This window comes from Alnus glutinosa, chromosome 8 (genome assembly GCF_958979055.1).
Source record: "Alnus glutinosa chromosome 8, dhAlnGlut1.1, whole genome shotgun sequence".
NCBI lineage: Eukaryota > Viridiplantae > Streptophyta > Magnoliopsida > Fagales > Betulaceae > Alnus > Alnus glutinosa.
This window is the reverse complement of record NC_084893.1, coordinates 4,365,913-4,382,158: the sequence shown is the minus strand read 5'-3', so window position 1 is coordinate 4,382,158 and position 16,246 is coordinate 4,365,913. Positions and strand designations below refer to the sequence as shown.

At 34.1% G+C, this 16,246-nt stretch overlaps 1 protein-coding gene across 1 annotated transcript; it reads right to left on the bottom strand.

The window, feature by feature from the left end:
- Window positions 1-33: 33 nt before the first annotated feature.
- LOC133876459 (uncharacterized) lies at window positions 34-4,583 on the bottom strand. Its single transcript, XM_062314737.1, has 6 exons — window positions 3,833-4,583; window positions 3,469-3,520; window positions 2,151-2,240; window positions 1,386-1,450; window positions 1,092-1,250; window positions 34-1,001 (listed from the first exon to the last, which is right to left on the bottom strand). The coding sequence occupies exons 1-6, from the start codon at window positions 4,472-4,474 to the stop codon at window positions 951-953; spliced, it is 1,059 nt and encodes a 352-aa protein (XP_062170721.1). The 5' UTR covers window positions 4,475-4,583; the 3' UTR covers window positions 34-950.
- Between the last annotated feature and the right edge of the window lie 11,663 nt (window positions 4,584-16,246).

The window sequence follows — 16,246 nt, the reverse complement described above, 5'->3', positions numbered from 1 at the left end:
TGAAAATAAAAAACAAATGACGGTAGAAGAAAATTTTAATAAATAAATATTCTCTAATACACCAAATCATAGTCACTTAGAAACAAAGAAAAACCTCTCTAAAGCAAGGCCACTTCGAGTATCCACCAATGTCGGGTAAATCTCGAACCCGTGCAAAGCAACCTCTTTACACGGATCGGATAATATTTCAATATTTCAACTTTTCCGACAGACTGGCCCAAAGAATTGCTTGCATCCAAAGAAATTTAAACCTTAGACATGATGAAAATGACACTTAGACCAAAGCTTATCACACGAGCACCCCTTGGGGTTCACTCAAAAAAACATTTGAGTCGGAAAGCACAAACAAATTCACTAATGGTCGTTTTGATCTTATAGGGGGGAAATGGTATGCCAGCAATAGAATCTACTACACAGACATAAACGATTAAACGGTACCTATCATCCTCATATTACCACCACTTTTTTTTTTTTTTTCCCCCGAGCATAGAGAGCAGATTACACTCGAGAGCAATATGATGTCTGTTGTATGGTGGATTAGGCAATATAAATACAAGCAGTAAGCCTAGCAGAGAGAGGAGGGGGGCAAAAAAGGCAGAAGGTCGAAGATCACAATCCGGGCAAAATAAGCACCAGTGCAAAATTAAGAGCTCCTGCTTCTCACAGATGCGTGGCAGACAACCAGGATTTCATAGACCCCAAAAATTGGATGATATCAGCATCTTTCCACCGATGAGCCTAACTGTACTCTGGCGATGAGTAGCAATATAATACACTGGCAATGTGAAGATTCGTGGAGAGGCAGAAGCTTCTTTCCGATTAATTTCATTATCCCTCCACCATGACTGATGAAACATTTATATGAGACTTCCAACATGTGACATGCAACAATTGAAGTCAATATCTTTGGTTACAGTCTCCGACGCTGGCCACCAGCTTGTTGATTTATCCTATACTTTACGAGCACGGTCACGCCAAGATCCTTGTTGCTTCGCAAGTACCTAAAACCACGATAACAATCACTTAAATCATGCACTAGCAATCCCAAAAAATACCCTCCCCCCAAACCAAAAGCAGGTGAAATTACTTGCCTTCTCACTTAAGAGGCTAGTGACAAAGCCATTTTCATCGCTTTCTTTTTCGCTGTCCTCCACGTTTGGCTCACTCTCTGTATTTATGGAAGGTGGAAGCGATGGTGCTCCAAACATGGCCTCATCATGAGCAGCTTTGATTTGTTCCTCTCTTCTTGCCTTCATATCACAAAATATAAATTACATTGGAAACTCTCTGTCTCTCCAGATTGCCAGTATTAACATGTATGATTAGCAAATGGAAACTATCATGATTCATGAGTAACAGACAGGTGAAAAGAAGTTGCATAATACCTCTACTGCAGAAAAGCGAAAGCTCTGGCCAATGTGCTTGACTAACACCTTGTCATCTTCTGCAGCTGCGGACAGGGTAACACGTACTATCAGTTCTCTGCTTTTATCCCTCTTTATGCCATACGTTTGGATTCCAAATTATTTACAAGATCATAGTAGGAGCACAAGAAGCCATTGAGAGGTTATACGCAGTGTAGAGATGTCTTCAGGTGTTTGGTATAATCCAATAAATTTGTAGTTTTAATTTTTAATTTTTTTTTTTCCTACTAGGCTCTGAGCTGAGATTTCTCAACGAGTTTTAAAAGAGTGTATAGAAACTTAAATAATTATTCATTCTGTTAGAAATTTGTGACTTTCCTAATGTATCTTTTTATGTCAGAAAAGACCTTATAAATATACCATGTTAACAATTAAGCTGCAATGTGAATTGCACCTCAACTGCACAAACAGAACAAACACTGAAGGCATATAAAGTATAATATAAAATGAAAATCTCTGTTGAGATTTGGGAAAGCAATAGATTATGTTGCAAGGAGAAACCCAACTTACTAAACACCTTTCAACAACTGATCAAACAAAAAGTACAGGAATGCAAGAGAAAGCCAGCAACAAGTAACCCACAGATTGGGGAAAAAAAGCACTACAAATATTGTATAATCCAAGTCTACAAGCACTAACATGCAAGTAACAAAAGAGACCTGCATGACCAAAATTTATCTCCTAGTAGATATTCAAAAGGAAATGTAATGGACATAAATTGTTCACCTTCGATCTCCTCATCATCAAGTGGAGCATCCTTGTTGAATTCAAACCGTTCCCAACCTCCGCCCATACCCTTTGTTGCATCCTTTTCAGCTGCATAAAAAGTGATTTAGTGACAGGATAAGTGTATAATGCAAAGAAAAATCATTTTAATTGGCAATTCTACACAGAAGTTTAACTGTTAACCTCTGTAGAATCTCCCTGCAGGTGAAGTTACGAAAACGTCATTTTCAAAGAAAATTAAAGCCCCTCACAAATGCTTCCTCAAGGAAGAATATAAACACAAAGATCACAAGGAAGAGTAAAACATCATGTGCAGAAGTTGAAGAAGCACACCATTCAGCACTCTTCCTCAGACTTGGCCACTAACAAAGAGTGGATTGCACAATCAAGTACAACTAAAATAATGAAACCCCCAAAGTCCTCTCTTCAATCTTAGTAGTTTCCCTTTAAATGCACAACTTCAGAGCACACTTGATAAATATCACGTGGTATTGTAATTCATTAGAATAGAATTTATCATTACAGCAAATACAGTATACTGATTATGAAATTCCAAAAGTGTCATCAACTTCAACATCCTTCCAAATGTTTCAATTTGATAAGATACAATACATGGACATCACAAGAAGTGGTGCTTTCAAATTCAAACCATCGTGCTAATACTGTATATTTTTCGTAATAGCATTTAAATTAACACAGAAAGAAAGCTACAGGCAATCGATAGGCCATTTTGTCATCAAAGAGAATTGCAGCCTCCTAGATAATATCTTTCCACCAATTATTTTAATTCGACATTCTCAGAGCAAGATAAAGTCACAACCAGGAACAACTGAGGTAAAAACAACTGATGTTCACCAAGAAGAAAATCGAAATAAATATTTAAATAGCCACCAAATTTTCTTAATAATAACTATGTTCAACGCAGTAGTGTGTTCATCGGTGCATATGTGTGTTTATGAACATGCTTATATCGCTGTATATACCAGTTAGCATGCTCCAAACATGGGAGTCTCAAAATACAAGACCTTGACCACAGAAAAGTACTTCCACAGCCTACAAAATTTGTCTGGTTTTGGCTCAAGCATAATGGGTGACCGTAACAAGCATCGACCTTTATTCCTCCTTCTAGAGCTATTCTTGAGATTTTACCCAATTCATAACTCTTTTACATAGCTCCATGAAATAGATACCAGCTTTCATTTAATTAAATAATAACCAATACCCAAATTCAGGATAAAGAAATCAATGACAATTTACCTAAATTACATCAAAGGTAAGCATTTAACAAACATTTTTACTACAGGATCTGATAAGTTACCAGTTTCAGCAAGCTGAAGTTTCATCTTCGCTTTGACTCTTTCAGCCGGTGTCTGTTTACAACAGAGAGAAAGCTTTTAGTCATACTTGAACAATTGATGGTAACAACATAGAAATTAAACAACTTTTGTGGATTCAATTCATTCTTTTTACAGTCAATTCAAACATTCAAAAGTAAGTAAAGCTCAACCTACATTGACACCCATCACATTGTAAATTCCAATTATTAGCCCAATGCATATAAATCATAAAAAAGAAGAAAAAAAAATTAAAACAAGTTGAATTGCCCGTTAGCAGAATAAGAAAGCTTCCTATCTATGCAAAAAGACATTGAATCACAAATGAACTGGAAGAAACATACATACCATTTGGTCATAGCCTTCAATCAACTTTGAATACTCAACCAAACCATTCCTCTCCTTCCCCACTTTACCCCCTCTATCCCTGTCCCTATCCCCATCTTCACTCCTACTCTTCTCCGACCTTCTCCGCTCTCGCTCTCTCGGCGACACGCTCCGACTCCTCCTCCGATCCCGCCTCGGTGACACACTTTTCCTCCTCCTCCTCCTCTCTCTATCGCTCTCCCCCTTCCTCTCCCTATCTCTGTCCCTGTCCCTATCCCTATCCCTATCTCTGTCCCTATCTCTATGTCTCTCTCTGCTCCTACTTCTCCTTCTCGAATGCCTCTCCCTATCCCTCTCTCTTTCGCCCCTCTCCGAAACCCTAGACCGCTTGTCCTCTCCTTCTGAACTAGGTTTCTTCCTGAGCTTGTCCTGGATGGCCTCGAGCTGCGCTTGCTTTTGTATCTCGGAGGCCTTGGTGGGACTCGAAGCCCTGACGAAGGCGCTGAGGAAAGAGGACGACGAGAAAGGCAGAGCCGAGCCCCTGGTTGGTGCATTGTCCGAGGCTGAGGAGGACGAGAACCCGAGGCCTTGCTTGAATCTCGCCGCTCCTCCGCCTTTGCGAGTCAGCTCCTCGTAGTACGCCGCGGCTTTCTCTTCCTCCATTTTCCTGCGACTTTTTCTTTTCCTCCAAACAGAGCACTAGAGCAGGTAGTTGGGTTGACTTGTCTTCTTTACCTTGTTGAAACGGCGTCGTAGACCTGGAGACATTCGCCCCCGGGGGGGGGGGGGGGCGGGGGGGGTTTGGGCCTCTTTTTTTTTTTTAACATTTATTGGGTCTTGTAAAAAAGTGGCCCACTGGATACGATTATGGGCCCCCTGGCCATATAGGTCGCGTTGAAGAGACTTAAAGGCAAAGAAGATGCAAATCTCTTTTGTACAAATCTGTCTTCCTGGGCCATCCTCCACCGTCGATTTTCAAACCTTTGCTCAGAACATAAATGGCTCTCCTTCTCGAACGTTAAAATGTTTTTTGGATTATCTTTTCTCTCAAAGCAAAGCCTTTATATGTGCACAGCCATTATCAACACCTAATAAATTAACCATATTTTTTTTCCACTGAAAGGATAAAATTTTATTTATATTCGGATTTCTTGGGTGATGTAAAAAAAAAACTCTTAACATATTTTTTGTAGTTTTTTTAACGTCTAGATTTAATTTAATTTTTAATTTTTTTTTTTATGGATTTGAAATTATCTAAAAATGTTAAAAAAAAAAAAAAACTGCATGAGATATGCTGTAAATCCCACCTTCTTGCTATTTGAACTATTTTTTTAATAGAGGAAAAGAGCAAATCTTTTTTATAGATGAGAAAAGAAAAAGTAGGGATTGGGATCGGCTAAAATTATTTGTTTGAATTTGAGAGAATTTGGGCAGATAATTATATTAAGTGGGTCCTATACATGGTCTCTTACAAGTACATGTCTGAATTCTTTTAAATTCGAACAAATAATTGTAGACAATACCGATCCAAAAATAGAACTACAAGGGGTTCCTTCCCACTATCAGCTAAAAGAAAAAAATATGAAAATGGGAATGTTTTCAGAAAAATTGAAGGAAGCGGCCAATTTTGCTAAATTATGAGCTTGAAAATGAGCAGTTCTCTAGCCGACCAACTGTGGAGAGAAGATAGCCAAATATGTCTAAAATCAAAGGAGAGATCTTCCAATATGAGATGAGATGATTGTGATGAAGACAACCACTACGTACAGTCGATGAGTGACCTTTAAGAATAATGCTGTCTATCTCAAAATCCATGCCGGAGCTAACTGCAAGCATGGTTGTTGGCAGTTCACCTAGCTACATTCGGTTCAAAGGGCCGGACAAACATTTGTACTTGCAAAAATATGGAGCCATCATAATTCAAATTGGAACCTCCAAATTTGAAAATGTTACTAACTTGGTAGATCCAGTCCACGCATACACAATCACTAGAGAAGATATTACAACATAGGTAGATCGTACGTCCTCTTCGATTTAGCATGGTTATTCTTGAACATTCGATGTTAGAGATATGTAAAAAAGTCAAGAGTCAGAATGACACGTTGATGTGACGGCGTAACCACCTCGGTGTTTAATTTTGTGAGAGTAAATTTGATAATTTTTATAAACATATTGAGACAAGAGTTACAAGAATTCAAGAGACAATAGTTACAAAATGTTATATATACATAACTCTATTTATAGAGAATATAGTCTAAACGTTACAAGCTTCTTCTACTTCTACATTAACAATAATAAATTTAATTTATTATCTTGTAACTCTTGTCTCTTGAGTGCTTGTAACTCTTGTCCCAATAAAGCAAAATAAAAGCAAGAAATGTGAATGAGCTTGTGTACATGTTATGTAGACCGCTTCACATTTTTTATAGGGATAATTGCACTGTTGGTCCCGTAGTATGTCATAATTATTTTTCACTTTCTATGATTTAAAAAGTTCATGAGAGATCCCTGTGGTATGCAATAATTACGTTTTACTCCCTGGGTCGATTTTCAGTCCACAATTTTGACGGAATCTGTTAGCCCTACACGTCAGCGACACATGTCCATTTTAATAAAAAATAAATAAATTTATTAAAAAATAAATAAATAAACTTTAAAAAAAAAAAAATGAAGAAAAAAGGCAGGCTTGGGGTGGCCACGCGCCACCCCAGTGGCCGGGGGGTGCCACCACTTTGGGGGTGGCCTAGCCACCCCCTTGCCCCCATTTTTCTTTTCTTTTTTTGAATTTTAATTTTTTTTTTTTAAATAAGTATTTTTATTTATTTTTTAATAAATTTATATTATTTTATTAAGATTGGACATGTCAGCGCCACGTGTCACCAATAAGATGACGACACGTGGCGCTGACGTGGCATTTGACGGAATCTGTTAAAAATTTTAACATAATTTGACGCCAGGGATCGATTTGTAATTATTGCATACCACAAGGATCTCCCATGCACTTTTTAAACCATAGGGAGTGAAAAATAATTATGGCATACCACAAGGACCAATGGTGCAATTATCTCTTTTTTATATAAGCTTTATGTATAAATCATATTTGAAAACTGGTTTGCAAGGGGAGGATACACAATAGCTTATATACATATGGTTAAAAGTGTACTTAAGCTATGTAAGACATTTAAGATCATAATATACCATCATGTTCTGCAGTCAACGTTCACGACAACCCATTCTATTGACACGGACTCAATGGTAACCCCTTTTTCTTTTGACTACTCTACTAATCTATCAGTATTTAGTGGCTTAATATTATGTTCATACATACTATTAAGACAGTTTAATCCAGTCTAGAGGTCGTCCTCTCTGTGACTCAATCACAAAGCTGCAACACATTCTATCCCATACTAGACAAAATGCGGTTAATCATATATATACTCGGTATGATGGCTGACTCTGATACCAAATGATATAAGCCTTAGGTAGAACCCACATTTACAAATCAGCTTGCATGAGGAGGGTGTCCAATAGTTTATATACACATGATTAAAATTGTACTTAAGCCATGTAGAACATTTAGGATTGTAAGACTTTTATAAAAGGTTTCCTATCCTTAGTTGGCAAGTGAGCTCAAGTAAACATGTATCGAAGGTCAAGAGGATGCATATGAGATGTGCGTAGCATCCTCAAGATTTCACTTCATTTTTTATCTCAACTCCAACGCTTCTTCTCCCTTACCAAGTGGGTTAGAAATGGCAAGGCATTTAAGGCTCTTACCTTGCTTTCATTCAAGGGAATACCACCAATGACTCATTTTTTTGGAATGTAATCCTCTCCATTTTACTATCATTTCATAGTTATGATTTAATATTGTTGTATTTAATGGTGTAGATGATGTTGGTAGATACAACAACATTAAATCATGATCATGAAATAGCTCATCTGTGAAATTGAGAGAAAAATCATTATCCCATTGGGTTTTTATGCAAATCTTAAATAAACAAGTCAATAAAATAAATGTATATCATTCTTTTATAGAATTTGTTGTGGTTTGGGGGCGTATGCTACTTGATGAGCTGGGACCTTAAGCATGGGCTAAGACTACCTTTAGGTCGATGGGTCCTAATAGCATCTCCGGTAATAATAGTCAAAGTAGCTATTGAAAAAGTATAACTCTCTACTTTAACTATTGTTTTTTTCTATATTATCTCCAACAAGATTCTCTATTTGCATTTAAATATTATTTCTCATTCTTTTTTTATTATATTTTTGCCAACACTCAATAAAAGAGAAAATATTGAATTTTCACACATTCTTTGAGCTAAATTGCACCAATTCAATATTCTAGCAAAACTACACAATTTATGAAAGCAAAGCAACTAAATAAATAACACAATTGGTCATGGTAATTCTCCGAAATTCTTCACCAATATTTCTTCTTTGATTTCTCATTTCCATTCATCGGATCAACACTAGTATTTATCTATGCTTCTACAAGTAGAACATCTTCTTCAATGCTAAAGTTGCCACCTCTGGATTTTTTAACATTGGTTGCAATCTCAGTTTGTGGTTCATCAATTTGAACACTTGAATTTGGAGATCGCATGGATTCATCATAATTTAATTAAGAAGTTGACGAAATATGTGTTTCCTTGCCCTTGAGAATCCATTCAACAAAACCTTCTCAATCAATAAGGTTTTATGGTTAATACATTAGAGGGGGAGTTTATAAGTACTTTGTCATTCACATAATCTTTCATTCACGTAATCTTTCATTCAACAATAGAAAGATCAAACATTCAGCACAACCAGTTAAAAACAGAACAACCATCATACAAACAAGGAGCATACAAATAAGATCAAACATTCAGCATGCAATCTTTCCATTTCTTTTCATTTATTTCATTCATGGATGACTATTTTGTAGGTGGGTTGAACATACAAGAATCACTCAAAACAAGAATACAGATAACCAAAATCGCCCAAAACAATTATCACCCAAAACCAAGAAGACTAACAAAATACCGACAATCAGGAGCCCACACTCAAATCAGGGAATACCAAACAGTAACCCACACTCTTCTACTCAAACCAAAACAATACTAAACTAAACAAACTGTACGTGGGCTACAAGAATCACATTTCAATTTTTTTTCATTCATTGATGATTATTTCATAGGTTGATTGAACATAAAATTATCACTCAAAATAGAGAACTTAATTGAAATCCAACCTAATATCACAAATAGAAATCTAACCCACAACTCAAATACCAATTTCATATCTACATTAATTGAAAAAAAAAAAGAAAAGAAAAAAACGAATGAAACTCACCTGCTCAGTGGTCTCGATCTCTGTGGAAATCTTAAGCTTTGTGGTCTCGGCTAGGTAGTGACGCCTTCAACTGCCAAATACCTAGCACCTACTCGATGCTCTGTCGCTCTGATCAATCTCACTCAGCTCCGTCACTCCGCTCTCTCTCTCTCTACTCTCTTGCTCCACTTAATCCCTCCCAAGCTCACTCTCTCTCAAACTCACCCCATTTCGTTCAAGAATGCCTTTCTCCATAATCAATGAAAAGTGGGAAGAAGAGAGAATGGGATACAAACTTTAGTTTTAATTTTTTTTCAATATTTTATTAGTTAGAGAATGAACAGTGAATAGGCTCTATTCACTATTCATCTATTAGGATAGTAGCTATTTTGCCTCATTTTTTGGAGTAAAAAAAAAAAATAATAATAAAATCCTGATAATAGTTAAATTTGACTATTTTGAAGCATTTGCCTCATATGTTAGAGATGCTTTAATGTTTTATACATTTGGGTATTATAATTATCATAAAAATAAGAATAAAATTATCCTTTCATATATATATATATATATTTTCTTTAGATAATTTTATCTTTATTTTTACAAGGATGAAATACTTTCTCGTTGCTTAGCATCTACCTCCTCGATCAATAGACAGTACATATGAATGGAATGGAATGGAAGACACCTAAGCTGCAGCGAGGGTTTGAAAGTCTGTCTCCAGTCTCCAGCTAGCTTGTTTGAGGCGCTAAGCAACAAACATAATGAAGACAATCTCTGAAAATTTCATACTCCGATGGATTTAGCTAAAGAAGGGGCACTGGATTCATCAAATCTTAGATAAAGGTGTAACCCTCATTATGATGTGGACGGCAATCAAAGGACTTTTAGAAAAGTCGAGGGTCCAAGATGCCACTATTCCCTGAAACACTTATGGTGTGTTTGTTTCGTATAAAAAGTTGAATAAAGTTGAATAATATTCAACTTTTTTCAAAAATAAATTATATTTTATTTAACTGTTTTAAATTTTTTCAAATTTTATCTCACAAAGTCAAACTTCGTAATTCGCGCAGTATATTCGAATAGTATTCGTATTCAACACCCAAACGGACCATAAAAGTCCAAGATGCCATACCCGACCAACATGCTACTAATCCAAAACCATCCACCTGGCCTCACCTCCTTCATCAGACTTCCACCCAATCAACGCGGATCAACGAGTCATTACAAGGAGGAGACAGGGTCGACAACAGCTCTCAAACCTAGTTATCACAAAAACAAAACAATCTTCTACTCGTGATTTTTAATATTTCACACGAGTAATCAATGCTACTAGAGAGACCACACTGCTACTATTCTATGACTATTCCATTAACTACGATGACGTGATAATGTTCCTCCATCGTAATTTATTTATTTTTTTTATTTTTTCTTTTAACAATTAAGGGTGATGGCATGGCAAGATAATAATATGGTGTATAATATTATTCTTTATATATTTATAAATCAGTGCTATTTTTAACATCTATTTAATTATCACACTTATTTTAAATTGACTGATGTGACATGTTTTAAGTAACTAGTTATTGATATGCATGAAAACCAATTCAAATCAAAATACCGAAAACACTAAACAAGCATACCCACTGCATTTTGGATTGAAACAAATGAAAGGCTTTTGAACAATTATAGGTTCTCTCTTAAACTTTTTAGAGGGAGAAGTTCTCCCCTCTCTCCCATGTGAGAGCATTTTCCCTTCTACGTCTCATTTTTATTTTGAAAAAAAATGCATTTTAGCCCTTGGAATTGTCTCCATTTTACACTTATACTACCGAACTTTAAAAAGAGACATTTATGACATTCAAGCTAGCTACCACCATGTGTCAAATAAGTCACTCTGCTAGCAATTATTAACATCAAAATATAAAAAAAAATAAATAAATAAAAAGAAAAGAAAAGAGAAAAATAGTAAATTATTAAAAAAAATAAAATTATTTCAAAAAATAAAAGCCCCTCTTTGGATTTTGGAGGTTGCTGAAGTAAACCATAGTTTTTTTAATTAAAATTTAAGGGCTTTTTTTTTTTTTTTTTAATGATTTTTAAGGATATTTTGGTAAGATATATTCAAAAGTGGTCATGTAACTATGTAAGGTGCATATGACATTTTCTCCATCCATTTTGACCATAATTACTAACAAAGTGGCTTATTCAATACAATGCAGTAGTTTGAAGTGCCAAAATGTCATTTTTAAAGTTTGGCAGTATATTAGGCCCGTTTGGCAACCTTCTTATCTAAAAAAAATCACCTTCAAATCATTCTTAACTTTTTTCACTTTTTATATCACATTAATAAATTTTTATTACTATTTAAATAAAAAAACTCACTATAATACAATTTTTTTTTTACTTTTTTATATAATTTTTTTTTACTTTATATCACATCAATCACTTTTTACAACCATTAAATAAAAAAAAAAAAATTCTCCCAATACTTGATGGGAGGGAGTTATCAAACGGGACCTAGGTGTAAAAGTGGCGGTAGTTAAAACTTAATATATTCTCCCACGCCACTACCTACCTTTTTTTTTCTTTTTTTTTCTTTTTTTTTTTTTAATTTTTTGTATTTTGAAATCCAAATTTACTAGGCCATACACTGCCACCCCATCACCTTCATTGGCTTTCGCAACACCCGATGTCGTTCCCTTCCATTGTGAGTTACCACGTGCGCTGCCCTGACATCCATGGTCTATGCTAGTCGTCACTCATTTTGGTCTCATGCAGTAGTCCCTTGGCTCTCCTGTACATCTTCACCCTCCTTCGCCTTCTGATTCAATGTCCCCTGAGCATCAATTACAGTACTGCTCCCTCGTCGAACATCAAAATAGAGCTCCTCTCCGTAACTTTTGGTCCATTCTATCTTATTAATGTAACAATTCCTGCTACGAGTCTATGACTATGACTACCAAGTTTTCTTTTATACCGTGACATTAGGAGTTTTTCTTCAGTAACTCATCAATGACACCTTTCTTGACCTGTGTGTATCAAAAAATCATTGGACTGACTTATTTATTTAGCTCTTTTTCATATTTTTCATGCTTTTAATAGCATTGGTGTGAGGTTTTTATTGGATCCCCACCCCTTCCTGGCTTCCTTGTATTTTTTTTTTTCCTTTTAATTAATGCCATCTTATTTGAAAAGAAAAAGAAAAAGAAAAAAGGGAAGGCTTTTGAGATCAGAATGGTCATTCCGATGTTGTAAATTGTAACCCACTATCGCTACATCATAATCAAATTACAGTGATAATTCACACCACCTTCTCATTGCCCCGAGACAACTTTACATTCTTTTCCTTCCTTCCCTTTTTTCAAACCATGAAACGTCAACAAAACTTTAGACTATGATGAAATTCCCCTTTGATAATATGCTCCCTCGTAACTGATTAACGGCACCAACTGTTTTTTTCTTTTTTCTTTTTTATAAATGGGTTTTATTTTGAGATTAAATCATCTCAAATTATTTGTTCGAATTTGAAAGAATTCGAATTGGTGATTATGAAAAACTATTTATAAGACCCACCTGACCGGCTAAGTGATTGGACAATCTAATTTTTATTTGGTCAAGTGAATCCTATAAGTAGTTTCTCATACTCGGAAACGAATACTCTCAATTTCAAATGAAATGAATTGAAGTCGATTAGTGAAATAACAAGGGGTAAAATTGTCATTTCAACTTTTAAAAAAATTTTACCCCTTGTTATTCTACTAACAGGATTCTCTTGAAATGAAAAAAAAAAAATTAATTTTCTTAAATTCAAACAAATAATTTTAAAAAATATAATCCTTTATTTTGTCGCTCCATGATCTATGCGGAAACGAAACAAAGAAGCGAAATCTCTTCCCTGCACCTAGGGGCGATCCTATCCGTCCGATAATGCAAATCCACATGGATCTGGGAGATACTCTTTACTAGATATGTTTCCTCTAAAAAGCCAAGCAAAATCCGATCTGAGGAAGAAAGCAGATCCAATTCCCACGAGATCGCAGCGTAAAGTCCGAACCATATCCACTCGGCCAGCTGATTGGATCGCAGCGATATGTATTAAATGGAGCATTTAAGATCTGACCGTTCACGCAAATGGAGGAGGGATATCAGAGAGAGAGAGAGATAGGAAAGAGACAAGTGACTTTTTTGTATGCCTATATTGGGGCCCACCACCTGGCATCGTATCAACTAAGATTGTCTTGTCCGTACCATAATATATTTTGGGAGGGTGACCCTCAACTACCCACACTGCCGGCCGAGGGCGGCTTTCCTCTTTTGACGCCGCCGGTTGGGCTTTCTCATTCTTGGTTTTAGCAAGTCCGAGAGTTGGTGACGTCCGGTTCAAACTATTTGCACGGTCATGACCACACAGGGGCCACTTCATTGTACCTTGTACTAGTGCACAAGTATCATTTCCCTTCTTCCTATGTAGAGGCTTCATCAAATGCTAATATATGAACGTGTTTTCTAGGAAAAAAAATACAATTAATTTTTTTCAATTTTATTTTTAATGTTTAAAAATTTGTAATGTGTTTTAACAAAGATTTTAAAATTCTCAATGTGACAAATATATATTACAAATATCGAAAAGATGAAAATTATATTTGTAATGTGTTTTTTTAACAAAGATTAAATGTGAGATTCTTTCCTTTCATATATGTATTGAATAATTTTCAGTTTATACCAGATCATACAATAACGAGACAGGAATTATTATTTGTTAATGTGTTTCAAAGGTGATTTTTGTTTTTAAATTGAAAAAAATTACACTTGATGTTATTTATTTATTTATTTTTTTTAAAAAAAAGAGAAATTATCAACAAAACAAAGGTTAATTATATATCTCAATCCAATCCTACCTTTTACAAGTGTAAGCATTATATTCAAGTCATATAATATGAATTTTGATGTTAATTATTATGATATAATCAAATAACAATCACTCCATAAAAGATAGCTTAATCGACGGAGACTACGCCTCATGAATCTCCTCTCTCCTCTCTTGTGTGGACATGTAAAAAAAAATAAAATAAAAAATAAAATAACAAACAGAAAAATTAATAAATTAATAAATAAAATAATAATAATTAAAAGGCTAAAGCTGATATCATGCACAATGTTGATAACAGCATTATTGTATAATTTTCTATGTAATGAATTGGTGAGTGTCATGCGTTTATGTTTTTGTCCTATTATGCAAGCCAAGGGAGATACACAAAACTCATGCCACTAATGAAAATCACTATTTTAAAAATTATTTTTTCCTACCGCACTTTTAAAATTATTATTTTTAAATTACAAATCTAAACAAACCTTAAGTTATAACTATATGCAGCTTTCAATTAATTGTTTTCTTAGAGAATCTCTCCCAATGTTGCACACTTTTGCTAATAAAAAAGCACAAATTTTTACTTTACTTACTAATTTTTTAATACAATCTCTTTTTAATTATTTTCTTAAACTACAAAAAAAAAAAAAAAAAAAAACAAAAAAAATGAATGTAGAAAAAGAGAAAGAGAACAAGAGAGAAATGATGAAAAAAAAAAAATACATAAGCTATATTGTTTGTCTAAAACTAGCTAATAAAAAACAAAAAAAGTGTTTTAGATAACAGGAATACAAGCGGCTATATGTGATTTTTGTCTCGTATTAGTTAAATATACACAATATGAAAGTTTTAGACAAATTGCTAGAGATGCTCTTAAGAACCAATGAGTTTAAGTAATGTTAAAAATTACATTTTTATTTTACAATTATTTAACAATGTTAATGTGACAATTCCAACAAGCTTTTGGATTAGTCTTCATTAAAAAATAAAAAAAATAAAAAACAAAGGTTTATTGGGATTGACACGCCTCACTTATTAAATAATTGTAGGATAAAAATGTGATATATAATATTACTCTTAAAGACTTAAAGTTATCTGTGAAATTTGTTGCTTAATTATTTTTTTAAAAAAATTTCATATTGTATGTTTTGAGAAGTGAGTTGTTTGTTAAATATTTTGAGGGAAGTGTACTTTTTTTTTTTTATAGTTTAAAAAAATAGTTTTGAAGACTCTTATCAAACATATAGCCAACCTATCTGGACAAATATTATAAAATCAACTTATATCAAAACACACACACATATATTATGAGAAATGATATAAATATATCTCTTACACATTTTATTCTTAAATTTACCATTAGATTTATGGAACTCACATTGGATCCCACAAATTTAAAGGTGAATTTAAAAATTAATTGTATAAATATGTGCAAGAGATGTGTAGGGGAAGATTAAGATCCCCTACAATTTAAAAAAAAAAATTGAGATTCTCAAATTATGTGAATTTAAGTCGTTTCATATATCGAACGACATGAAAAATGCTAAATATTAAAAATATGACATGTTAATAATGATAATTGAGTATATTTTATCAGGTTTTTACACTTTACGTCGTATAAAAGTTTTGAGCAAAAAACTGTCTTTTGGTTTAGTAAAAAAGAAGCGTCTCTTCAAAAGAGAAGAACATGTTTTTCTGAATGATTTTTTTTTTTTTTTTTTTTTTTTTGCCGCCAAGATAACATGTCAAATATTTAATAAGTAGCATTTTTTACGTCATTCAATATAAAAAATAGCTTAAATTTATATAATTTGAGAATTTTAAATTTATTTAAAATCGTAAAGGATCTTAATGTGTATCATTTCTCTATTAATTATAAGTGACAAAAAATGACTGAAATGTATTGTAATCGTTGTATCCCACCTCGTATGGCTCAACAAAAATTTGCCATATCTTTCGAATCACTAAAAAGTTAAAAACATTGAAAATGGATTGATGTCTTTTGATTTGGATCAAGGAATAACTGCAGAAGGCATTACACTTAAATTAAGCTTTCTACAGACTCTTAAAGGGTCATGATCGAAAAACTAAAAACATTCAAAAGACACAGAATCCATCTCGGTCAGCCAGTATCTCGGGTCAGGATTTTGTATGAATAACACACCTTTTCTTGAAATAGCCTTCAATATATTTCCCATCCAAAACTTGCAAAGGTTTTGAGGAATTTGACGTAAGCCTGAAAAGGAGCAGATCTG